This window comes from Sinohyriopsis cumingii, chromosome 13 (genome assembly GCF_028554795.1).
Source record: "Sinohyriopsis cumingii isolate HCF-2022 chromosome 13, ASM2855479v2, whole genome shotgun sequence".
Lineage (NCBI taxonomy): Eukaryota > Metazoa > Mollusca > Bivalvia > Unionida > Unionidae > Sinohyriopsis > Sinohyriopsis cumingii.
In genome coordinates this window covers 56,418,251-56,431,713 of record NC_142973.1, presented here as the reverse complement: position 1 = coordinate 56,431,713, position 13,463 = coordinate 56,418,251, and the positions used below count along the sequence as shown (strand labels likewise).

Sequence of the window (13,463 nt, the reverse complement as noted above, 5' to 3'; positions counted from 1 at the left end):
TAAATCCGTTGTTAAAAGCATTGTTATCACACTTTTACATCAGACTCATTAGCAGGATAAATTTTTTTTCCGCGGTCGCCAAACTAAATGTTTTTGTGAATCATCATTATCAGATGTGTCCTTGATAAACATCATAGCTGGACACGCTGATCTCGCATAATCATCGCTGCACCTGGCGAATCCAATAATCATTGTGGCAATGTTAGCGTTGTCAAGAATGTATTCAATTTCCTTTCTGTCGATGAAATAACGTGCGCTTTTGAACGTCATAATGCCATTGTTATCAAATTCAGCTGTGGTATTGGCGGGATAATTGGTACCACTGACGTCATTCTATACAAATTCTCCTTTAATTTACAAAAATGCCTCACATCGAAGAAAACCCGTTCGGTGTCCTGCACTGCTAATTCTACTTTCGGCTGATCAGGAACCCTAGCCGGCTATGAATAAAGCTGAAGATCTTATTTGCTTTGATCCACTAATACTATCAAAACCATATAAAACGCGGGATCAGATGTATCTTTGAAATGGACCATGGTGAAACTATATATATATTTGCAATCACTGAATCTGACAGCCGTTGTGAATGTCTTCATTAGTAATTTTACCAACCGCAAGAGGCATTGTTTCTGTCAATGATAATATCACAGGCTTGATGGTGATCGAGTCACTAAATATGGTAATCAATTGAACGTCTCACATTTCCAAGTTTTTTAATCGATCCGCAACATTTCTGATGCTATCAACAGCTAACATTGCAACTTCTTTAGCGATTATCGTAACGCGCAGTGATAATGCCGTGAGAACCTTTGGAAGCCCTGCAAACAATTCACCACCAACAACACCGAGATCTGTTCCATAATATGTCGTATACACGGGTTCATAGCGTTTACAATACGTATTGGCATTAAATACAAACGCACGATTGGCAATATATTAAATATCATATCGATCTATGATGTGCAGATGTAGTGTTCATAGTTTCCCACGAAGATCTACAATATGCCCATTTTGATCAACAAGGGAAACATGACTACAATTCAACAGATTGTTATGATATGAAAGAGACATAGGCGACGCTGAAGTAATTTATATCAAATCACCCGGTCCACAGTTGGTGAAAACTTAAAAAGTATATAACCCTTAACAGCTACATTGATCGTTTCAGACCTGCTTCCATAACTGCCACTGATGGAAACACAGGTTAAATTGATTTGAATCGTTGAAGTAATCCTGACAATGTCAGGTGAAATATGATATCCCATGCATACAAATCGTTTGTTATCTGGAATGTCTTCAGGACAACCTACTGACGACCGTTTGATGTCGACCGCATATAATGCTGAATGGATTAAAAATGGGAGAACTGAGTGTGGGTTTATGAGCACGTAAAGCAATTTTATGCTCAACAATTTCATTCTTCGTCGAATTTTATCATTGTTGGTTTCTATGTCATATGCGCCTGCAGTGAGTGCAATTTTATTCCAGACTGCATCACTGTCTGATGAAAACACAAATGAGCTATTTGCACCAAGCCTACCTAATGGCTGTAGTCGAACATTAGGCTAACTGTCATAAACTCTCAATGACGTTAATTCGATACCAAGTGTACGTGATTCACCAGCGATAACACGTGTAGAAAAAGTCATATGAAGTTCTAGTTTTATTGATGAGATTGTGATCATCGAAATAACTCTCTGGGTTGTATTTATAACAACAACGTTGCATCGAAGAATTCATTATTCGTGTCGTAATATACGTCATTGATATCTTCAAGACGTTCATGCATTAATGAGCGAAATGTTTTCATGTCCATTATGTCATTGGTGAAAAGGCGCTGAGAAATCCATATGACCACATTAATGACTTTTTGTGCATTATTACCGGCACGAACTGATCCCACAGTAAGACCATGCGCGTCACCACAAAATAACATCAAGATGTTACAGTTGTCATGGATCACTTTATGCACGTGAGAGTATCATTGTTTGTGGACCTCGTGAAAATATTCTTGAGGGATTAACTTTGTTTTCAAGACTCATATCGTTGTAAACAACAAGATTATTTCCACTAGCATCCAAACTATCAATGTAGGTACTTCATCAAATGTGGAAAGAAATCAATGTTGGACGACACTTTGCAGCTCAACGACGCTTTGTCTCGTAACGATTTTTTGATAATCTTTGAGGTCATCATAACAAGATCGGTCATCAGCCGACGGTGCAATCAAGTACAACCGATCACATCATCAGCCGATGGTGCAATCACGTACAACCGATCACATCTTCAGCCGACTGTGCATTCACGTACAATCGATCCCATGTCAACCATCTCAATATCATATTTAATAACAGTCTATATCTGATCCAGCAGGACCAAAGATTAATGCGCTAACTAAATTTAGAAATATTGAGCTGGTTCAATCAGAACTATTCCGAGTTGGTTAGGTGTTGATTGTGTAGATAAATTAATGACAGAAAATTTCCATATTTGCGATGCCATTGAATAATACAATTGTTCGTAATTGCAAAGTGTATGCAGTCTGTTCAACGCTAGAAGTAGCAGTGATTTGATAGTTCTTGTGAATGTTGGAACTCTCAGTTCCATCAAAAGGACCCTCACAGATCCGGCAACAAGTGACGACATAAAACTCATTAATATCATCACTGGCTGTATTCATGTCGACGGGTGAATATAGTTGTTGTCGAATCCATTTTACCGTAATCTTGAGCGATTTAAGAAACACCTCAAATGAATCCTTGCCACGATACAACCTTAGCGGCTCACTTTGCCTATCGCATCTGACAACATTGTAACAAGGCCCGCTTGGGACTTGTTCAGCAACTTGTGGTATATTTATTAAGTCCTGATCATTCAATGGAACGTTGAAACATGAGGTCAAGAAGCATGAGATAGGGTACTTTCAATTTTAGTTGCACTGCTGTAAACTGAACAAGTTTTACCAGGTTCTGGCATAATCTTAAGCTGTGGTTTTTTACAGAATCCACCGCAATAAACGTTATCTTTGGGTCTGTCGTGGAAATTTCTTACTCTTGTGTTGATGTGTCTGTTAAGCCACCAGGCAATATTCTTTACCCAAACGGAATAAACTAACGACCCTAAACCAAGCAATAAGACTATAAGACTAGGTCCGCTCGCTCTGTCCATGTAGGGATAGTGGAAGCGGATAAAAGCCTGTATCCCTTGTAAACACACTAACAACGATATACGGGTTAAGTGTTTCAAACTTTTTTTGTGCGGCCTTAGTAACCTGCACTGAAAATTCTATATCACCAAAACTGAGTTCGCCCAAGTATTGTTGATATTTACACGGATGGTCTTTATTGTCACTAACGAGATGTAATGCAGATAAGATCTCCCAATCAAAACATTATCATCACTGTTTTTAAATTTATCTCTGAACTTCGCGGAACATACGTTGATGTTGGTATTTAACTCGATCCGCGATACTCTACCAATATCAGAAACCGCAATCGCTACAATCCTAGCTATAATTTTATTTACTTCTTTGCGTATCAACAGCGTCTGGTGTTTGTACAAGCATACGTTCAGTAGATCTTTATTGACGAGCACGATAATACTAGCAAACCGATTCACGTGGCCAGCAAAGCTGATCACATGATTTGATTCCGATGCCATATTGAAGACATGGTCGAGAACCTATACCCACACGATTTGCGAGTAAATGTGATTTTCAGTATTCATAATGACATGTTCTGCCACACAGTTCGTATTTTCCAGGGTATACACATTTGCAGTTATTACGTACAAATGCCACTGAACTTTGTATATACATACAGTGTTATCTAACTGGTTGATTTTTTCAATCGCCGCAGGTGTTTAATTTTTTCCGACTCGTAGCCGTTCGTTTTTCAGTATCCGCTGGTGTATTGCCTCTTCTGCATAATGTGGTACATGGATATAGATCGACGTCAATATCCAACTTGTACCGCTCACGGAATTTAATATAATTCGAAATGCAAGTTCGTTCTTTGCAGCATTATAAAATTCTTTTATAAAACTGAATAAAATTTCTTACTACATTGTTATTCACAGAGGGAATTTATAGGGAATTTTCCAAACTAAGCGTTATGGAAATGCCGTCATTGTTGTACGAAAATGTCACTGACTACCCAGTCAGGAGACACGGGTTCTACTAGTTACTGGCATTTCCTATTGAGAACTAACGTTGGAACTACGTTTGTTCACATGAGACAATATGGGAGAGGAACGAGACAAAGTCATAATCAACATTGTCGGCTTTTTTCAGTCGAAATATGGTGCCCACCGACAGAGGCGAATCAACAAAACTCATCAAATTCATGTTCCTAAAACTACATCACAGGTTTTTTTTTGACTTGCGTAAATGGCCAAGAGATGTTCCGATTGCAGCTAACCCGATCAGAACATCGCTTTTCCATTTCCGTGAAGTAGAGAAATAACATCATAATAGATGTAGAAATACACATGAATTTGATAGGTGATACGTCTCTGGAAGAGTGACCCACCTCATGAGTAACATCTTTGACTCATACCGATTAGAGCTGATATTATTAGAACTAGTCTTGGAGGTAATCGTAGTGATACTGCTAAATATGGTACGATTTTGGCGGACTAATTTTCGGCAATATATAAGAACAGGTTTTTTTTTTTGTAAAATGAAAGTGTTAAGAAAACACTCGATGCTTCAATAATTAGTCAAATACCTGCATTTTGTGATTAATGTTATTCAGGCAACTCTGTAATGAAACAATAGAAGAAATCATTCGGCTTCAACCGCATGAAACGATTGCTAACGTTGCTTGTTAGTGATGACACCTAGTCCGGTCGTTGTGACGTCGGAGAAGTTATTATAATGCAATGACATCCACTTTCTTGAGGGCAGTTTTTTAATGCCCATTAATGATCAGAGGTTTGTCTCGCTTAGATTTTATTGCAGCGAAGTCACAATGGGAACACTGTCGGCCTCTTCTTTCGTAACATAATTATGTGGTGCACCCCGCCAGAGGCGTATCGCTAAACCGATCAAATGCATGTATTTTCCTGTAACTACTTTCGAGGTTATTTCACTTCTTGCTTGAAATGACTGAGCGATGTCCCGATCGGAGCAAACTGGTAAGGTACCAAATTTGCTGCTACCAGGCTCAAATTGGTAATTAAATATCACTGAATGGTAAGAAGTAAAATCATGGTCTCCCAATTAGTTATTCATGCAGAAGAGGGCGTTGAAGCCGGGAACCAAACTAATGGGTGCTGTGCATAATGGGAAAGAAGTACAGCTATTCCGGTCTCACACGAGCACCGCAAGTGTAAAGCAGTTGTCAGCGAACGCTACAAGGGTCTACAAATATCGTTGCAACGGTATCCAGTTATCGTTTTGCCGTGGTAAGATAAAAATTTACCGTTGCAATTATATTTTGTAATATTGGTGTCGTTGCAGTGGTATTTAGAGGTCTATAGAAAATGCCTTGAAGGAATGGCGAGACTAATATTTTGTAAATAGGCGATTTAGCCATCAGACAGGTTGTGAAGGAGAACTCACTCTTCTTACGTTATGTAATTAATTTTCATATACCTACCTACTTAATAAGTATAAAACCTATATTTACGGATAATATCGTCTTTAGTAACTGCAACATTTGCTTGACTCAATCTGATGTTCATTTCTCCACGTGCATGAAGAGTGGATAGTTGGGATTTAATACACATTCGGAAAAGATTCTCTCTGTTTTTGCAGGTGATTCCTCTCTTTCAATCAACATAAATATTTCAAAGAACCCGGATAAGCCATCAGATCTGTTCCGAGCTATGCACACCGTTGCAACGATATTCACATAGCGCTGCATGGATATTTCAATACTAGTGGGGCGGTCATTTCTTCTGTTCTAACTGTATATTTTATCTTTGCATATGGAATTCTACTGTTGTGATACTCACATTTCTCATTTTGCTAGAGCTGAAAGTTGGGCTGAGAGTGGCTCTAAGAAACTTCCAGCGTTCCCCTTGCGCCACCGAGACTGCTGAGTCGAAAAATTTTGTGAACCGTATTGTTCTCTGAAATTAAGCAAAGTTTAAAAAAGAAAATAATTGTTCTGATATAATTAATTGCTTGGAATGTCTGTTACACTTTCTCTAGAAAGCGGTTCCAGTATGTACGTGTGTGTGTGTGTGTGTGACTTGGATTTTTAACGTAGCTTTAACAATTTTTCAGTCACATCGCTATGATGTCTGCAGTGTGACAGTTTATAGTGATGTCTAGCACTGAGACATCATGCCGCAGACATGTAGCATGGTGTCCCACCCAGTCACATTACCCTGACACCAGGCCGATCAGTCCTAACACTAACCTCTTAATACTCAGCGCCAAGCGAGGCAGCTGTTAGTACCATTTTTGTAAGTCTTTGGTATGACTCGGCCGGGGATCGAAACCACGACCTCCCACGGATGGATGGATGGATGGATGCATGCATGCATGTATGTATGTATGTATGTATGTATGTAAATATGCATGAGAAAAGATTAAATGCCTAAGGTCTACCTTACTCTGTTTGCAGAACATCTACTAATAAATTATCATATTATACAGATCACTGAAAGCAGGGATTTGGCTTTGAGTGGTCCCTGACTTGTCGAAAATAGAAAAAACAGAGCATCCACAAATTCCTAGAACTTAATCTTACACGTGACTGTTCAGGATCTCGACCTCGGAACGTTAAATAAATGTAACCTACCGCTCTACCACCGTGCTATCAAAAACAAATAAGAAATATATGACCTCCTGTTTTTATTTTTATTAGGTTCACTCTTTGTAAATTATCTTATTCATTAGTTTTGAATAGCAAATTAATAACATGTGAGATTTCATTTCGTGGATCAAGCATATTAATAACGTGTGAGATTTCATTTCGTGGATCAAGCATATTAATAACGTTTGCGATTTCATTTCGTGGATCAAGCATATTAATAACATGTGAGATTTCATTTCGTGGATCAAACATATTAATAACGTGTGAGATTTCATTTCGTGGATCAAGCATATTAATAACGTGTGAGATTTCATTTCCTCGACCAACTGATTGAACTGTGATTCTTAGCCAGAAAGAAGAGTGAATCATTTGTGGATCCTCTTGACTTAGTTGACATCGGACACATTAAAATGATTTTAACACTGCTAACAGATCCAATTCAAAATCACTTCTTTATTGACCAGAAGATCACGACATTTGTATAGACCTTGATTTATTACTTGGTTATCGTTCACTATAACTTTGATCAAGTTTATGTCAGCCTGGCTTTCATTCTTTCACATAACATTTTCATTATGATGGCCTACTACAACCATGCACCCCCCCCCCAAGAAAACACCAACATAAAAAACAAAGAAAAACTATTTGACCTTGAAGAAAATGTCATTTTGTAAGATATTTCGAATCATTTTGAGTTAATCAGCAGAAAACTCTTTATTCTAATTTATAAACATAATATTAACGTAGTACTTTAGGTATAAATTAGTTGTGTGATTACGGTTTAGTTTTATCCATTCATTATTTAGACAATCAACAATTTTGTTAAAAAATTATATCACTAAATTGTGGCTTTCAAACTGTCAGCTCCTCGCAGATTTCCACTTTTGGAAAAGTCGGATTGTGCCTAAACTGTCTGTAATGAACTGTTTGTTAGTGCAGCCCGTCAAAGTACGCTCGATGCACCACAACAAAGTTTCTCAGTCAGATTATCCAATTATCCAATGCCATTTTGAATTCACTACATTGTGGCCTTCAGACGGTCAGCTCCTTGGCGAATATATGACAACCAAATTCGTGAAAAATCACTCGGAGCTCAATAACGACTCCATGGAAGATGTGACAAAGTTCGGACATTATGATCCTTCCGATGTCTGTCACGATGGCGGATTTATGTGCCAATACGTTATAATCGAATAGATGGATACTTCGGAGACTAGTTGGTGCTAGCGTTTCTCAGCTATTGGTACACTTTGGACGTTTAAAAATGTAGAAGAAAACCGGCAACAGCAGAGTCAGGCACGGGTACATGGATAACCATGCCGTTTGTATAAAAAACAACTAATGCGTATAAAACTCTCTTGTGAGTCCAACTACGTCGAGCTATTTGTGGTCTCTGCTCCATTTCTCCGATCCAGACTTTATTATTTTCTTCCGAGTCGGATTCAACACAGTAAATGCAGGAATCGTTACCTATGACAATCTCGTCTAACTTTTCTGGTCACTGTGTTCATATCTGGCGAGGAACTGTTTGGCAATTTCAAGGCGAATCTGTTTTCGATCAGCCGTCAACAAACGTGGGATCCGTCTTGCACATACTTGTCTAACCTTTAAATAGTTCTTCAGTATGGAAAATAAACACCTGATGAAGTATTGCCAGTGACAATAGAAATATCCTCCGCTGTGTATCAAGCATCTTCATTAACTGCTCCCTTCACAGCAACTAATTCCCGCTCACCAATCGCAGACAACTGTCTTCCAGAACGTGGGTCATCTTCCATGGATTCTGTGCCATCTTTAAAACGGAGATTCCACCCCAGAATTGTAGAACACTGCAGTGAATTACATCATTAAACTTCACCCAAGTTGACCTAGACATCAGTCAGAGAGTACCAAAGAGCTACTGGACTCTGCAGTAATCTCTTTGCCCTACAGCAGAACGGTTTCTCCTTCTCCGACATTTCTATGTCAGTCATTTACCTATTGTTACAAAACGTAAAAAGAAAAAGTGAAAACACGAAGCTCTGTAAAATTTAACAAATAATTTATTTCCTTAGAAAAACAAGTTACGGTTTTACGAATCAAATCCAAAAATAATCCAAGAAGTAAAAAATAGAACCCCTAGTAACAAAAAGTTCTAATGAAACTGAGTTCGAATCCATATGAAATCCAAAATGGAAGGTGATGACGTATGCTGTGGTCAGCGTCGTACTTTGATAGTTCAATGACCAATCGTCACCAGCAGGTATCTCGGGAGGTCTCAATTTTCTCATATGAATTCCATTTTTACTAAATACCAAACAGGTACGTCAGTGGTTTTAGTTTCAATAATGGCCCTTTGAAACAAACAGGAGATCTTTGGATCTTTTTCCTGTTCGACGACAAGTGATTATCGTTTGTCACCCTCATTAGAATAAAGAGAATGAGTAGTTAAAAGATGATCTCTCTGATCAATACCTTTTGACTAATCCAAACAAGGGGATAAAGCGACCTCATCAAAAGTCTGATCAATACATGTCCCAGCTAAAGGAATACTTTCCTGATCGACATCATTCTCAAGAGCTTTCTTTGCCATAGCTCTGGAAACTGCACAAACTGGTAATAATAAATCAGGGAATTCTTTTTCAATTGATCAACTTTCTCATCCAAACAAGCCTTATCAATTACAAGATGGATTAACCACAACCTTATCTCTAGATAGGTCGTTGCCTAGTAATAAATGAATGCCCTCAACGGTGAGAGCATACATTGTTCCGACTGTCACGGGTCCTGAGACTACGTCTGATGACAAATTTACACAGTGGAGAGGAACGTTAACAAAGCCGCACTCTACTCCCTGAATACGAGTACTTTCATTACAAGAAGACTTCTCAGAAAAAGACAAAGTACCTGATAATAAAATACTCTGAGAAACTCATGTGTCCCTAAACATTTTAATATGGATGGAGTTGTCCGAATCACCCAAGAGTGATATATAATCCTTCGACAGGAATGGTTCATAATTCTCCATAATAAAATCAGAGTGGGGTTTATTAGACCCAACAAATGTATTGCTTTCAATACATGACCGTGACTTTGACCTCTTAGAAATAAGAGCATTTGGAATAAGTCTGTCTTGATTCTGATACTTATTTTTCAATTTGTGCGTGTGTGTGATTTGGATTTTTAACGCAGCTTTAACAATTTTGCAGTCATATCGCTATGATTTCTGCAGTGTGACCGTTTAGAGTGATGTCTAGCACTGGGGCATCATGCCGCAGACATGTAGCATGATGTCCCACCCAGTAACATTATCCTGACACCAGGCCGACCAGTCCTAACACTAACCTCTTAATGCTGAGCGCCAAGCAAGGCAGCTGTTAGTAGAATTTTTGTAAGTCTTCGGTATGACTCGGCCGAGGATCGATCCCACGACCTCTCGTATCTGAGGCGGACGCTCTAACCATTAGGCCATCGGAGCGGTCAAATTGTAGCAATCATAACAAACGTGTCCTTTCTTCTTGCAATAGGTACACATAGGAAGAGACAAGGATTTTTGATGAAACTTATCAGAAGCTTGATGTCTAAAAGTTGTGCCAGATCGAAATTTAGAAGGGCTTCTATTAGACTGAAATAGTTTCTACCAGAAGACTGCCAATCGAAGTCTTATTTACAAAAGAAACTTTATGAGCTAAGGAATACTCATCAGCAGTACGAGCAGCATTTTCCAAAGTTTCGACCTAATGCCATCAAGATATGTCTTAATGTCACTATGGACACAGTTCTTGAACTCTTCAAGTAATACAAGTTGTCTTAGAGTTTCGTAATCTTTATCACCTTTCCTTGATATGCACCAATGATCACATAACTTCTCTCTTTCTCTTGCAAATTTGACATGAGTCTGTCCAGCTTCCTTTTTATAGTTTCTGAACTTTTGCCGATAAGCCTCATGGACTAACTCATAGCCCTTTAAAACGCATTCCTTAACCATATCATAGTCAGCTCTTTGCTGCAGTGACAGTGAATTGTAGATATCACTAGCTTTACCAGTAAATACACATTGAAAGTATAAGTCCAATGCTCCCTTGGTCATTTCAGATTTTCAGCAATTTTTACAGACTGAGGAAAATATTTGTCAACTTCCTTTTCTTTAAATGAGGCCACTAACCTAATATTCTTAGTGACATCAAAACTTAAATTTGTCTGTGAAGTGGGAACGTGCATTTCACTTGCCAGCTCTATATCTTTTATTCTAAATTGATATTCCCTCTCTTCCTTCTCTCTTTGCATTTGCATCCGTCTCTCTCTTCTCTTTCTCTGATTGTAACTGCATTTGTTTCTCTCTCTCCTGTAACTTCCTTTGTTCTTTTTGTAACTTCATTTGTCTTTTTCTCTCTCTCTCTCTTTCTACCTTATCTAACTGCATTTTTGCATTTGTTTATCCTCCTTCTGTAACTGCATTAGTTTTTCTTCTTTTTGTAACTGCAACTGCATTTGTTTTTCTTCTTTCTGAAATTGCAACTGCATTTGTTTTTCTTCTTTTTCTTTCTGAAGTTCAAACTTTATTAACTCTAATTCCATCTTGTATTTTAATTTTAATTCCTTTACTTTTATGTCAGTCTGACACAGACTTACTGATCGAAACCAAAACACTTTTATCCAAAACATTCTTTTCCACCAAATACTGGACCAACATATTTTTATTTCTGGCTTCGTTAGAGAAGCTTTTGCCTCAGAAAGATCAAATTTTCTGGCAAGCTGAAGCAATCCATCTTTTTTCAAAAGGCCTAACAGTTCCTAGGTATGATTTGAAAGAAAGATCTCCACTTTTGATGACATTGTAAACAAAGCCTGTTGATTTCACTAAATATTTCAAAAATGTGAAATAATACTTGGGATTTTAATTTTTTCCTTCAAAAACTAGGGAATTCTAAATTTCAAAAACAAAAGTTTTCTGAAATATTTTAGACAAAATTTCATATATCCTGGACGAGCTTCAACTTTCTTTTGTTACGTGTTTAGGCTCTAACAAAACATAACAAGAAAAAGGTGAAGACAACAAGCTTCATAAAATTTAAAAACTAATTTATTTCCTTAGAAAAACTAGTTAAAATGAAATAAAGAACTTACGGTTTTACGAATCAAACCCACAAAATCAAAGAATAAAAAACAGAACTCATAGTAATAAAAAGTCCTAATGAAACTGAGTTCAAATCCAGATGAAATCCAAAATGGAAGGCGATGACGTATGCTGTGGTCAGCGTCGTACTGATGTGTCAATATTTCATTGTTGAACCACAGAAAATTATATTCCAGTTTTTGAATTCTGTGTAAATTTCGATAAATGTCTGTGTCCAAGAATTAATTTAGAGCACTAGTAATTCCAGAGAAAATAAACTTGAAATCCAAATAAATTGAAGAAAACAAAATAATTAGCCCAAAACTGGCCACAACATAACACACTTTAATTCTCAAGTGTTAAAGTAAGAATAACGATTATTTCTCAAAACATCAGTAATATATCTAACTACAACGCAAAACAGATGCCCGGATGTAGGTCAATCCTCTGAATAAACCAGAGTTTGTAACAATTGCTACATGTTTTTTGTCACGTACTGCAAGTATGGTCTCGATTCCAATTTATGAATCTTATTCTGAGAAAGAATTTTTGTTAAAAGTTGATTACTATAACTCTTACTGGTTCTAAATCAGGGTCTGGAACTAGGTCAGCATTAGATACAAAGTTTCTATTATCAGTTGTTTACTTAGAAAAATATTTTAAAAAATCAGTCAGTACTGAACGCTATTCCAGTAAATAGTTACATTACAATAGCATGTAATGGGAATTTTTTTTAAAACTAACAAAAAACAATTACATTAAATCAAATATACATAACACTATGTTATGTCACAAGCGTATATCATCTACACGTGTCCGGCGTGTTTTACGTGCAGCTGTAGATCATTTTATTGAACATTAGTTTGTCTATCGATCGGTATTCAATTTATAGACAGGTTCAAAGAAACCAAAAGGTTATAGGAAAATATTCAAAATTTTTCAAATCACCCATGTATGGAAGAATAGTCAGGTACATGGCGTCCAATCACTAGACGTTCCAAGTCATAATTAAAAAAACACCCACCCACCCCAAATAAAACAAATGACAAGAACAACAATATTCCGACCCAACAACTTCATAATAGCTGGTGAAAAGATGCAAATTTCAATATAGCTATTTTGGTTACGTTAGGCATTTGACTGTTCAAATCATTTCGACTTTGGCTGTCGTTTTACATGATTGTCTTTATGACCTCTCTATCAAGCTACGCAAATGCTCACTACACATATATGTCGCAAGAAAGATCTTCAAGTCAAGTTAACGAAATATTTCTTTTAATTTCAGAAGGATGGACATAGTTTATATGGAGTCGTGATACTTAATGTTACAGAGAATAGACGGCAGTCTATTGAGACTTAGAAAACAATGCATCCCTGCTTTTGTTCTCATGTCTACATGCTTTGTTCTGTGCGGTCTTCAGTTCTACGTTGCTGAATAAAATATTAATTGATTGGCGGTATATGTCCTTTATATAGATATGAGTATACATGTAAGCAAAAACAAGATGTATCTGGATATGCTCACAGTTTCATTGAAAATTGTCTGGTACGCTACAGTTTCATTATTCGCTGAAAATAATCTTTTACGTTGGAGATTCATA

General features: G+C 37.3%; 1 protein-coding gene across 1 annotated transcript in view; it reads right to left on the bottom strand.

Annotated features, from left to right (window-relative positions):
• LOC149785622 (cytochrome P450 3A24-like) overlaps positions 1-13,463 on the bottom strand; it is a 66,555-nt gene that overhangs the window by 21,555 nt on the left and 31,537 nt on the right. Inside the window, exon 5 of the mRNA XM_089979442.1 lies at positions 5,959-6,075. Coding sequence (XP_089835568.1) covers positions 5,959-6,075 — 117 coding nt within the window. The remainder of the gene's footprint in view (positions 1-5,958; positions 6,076-13,463) is intronic.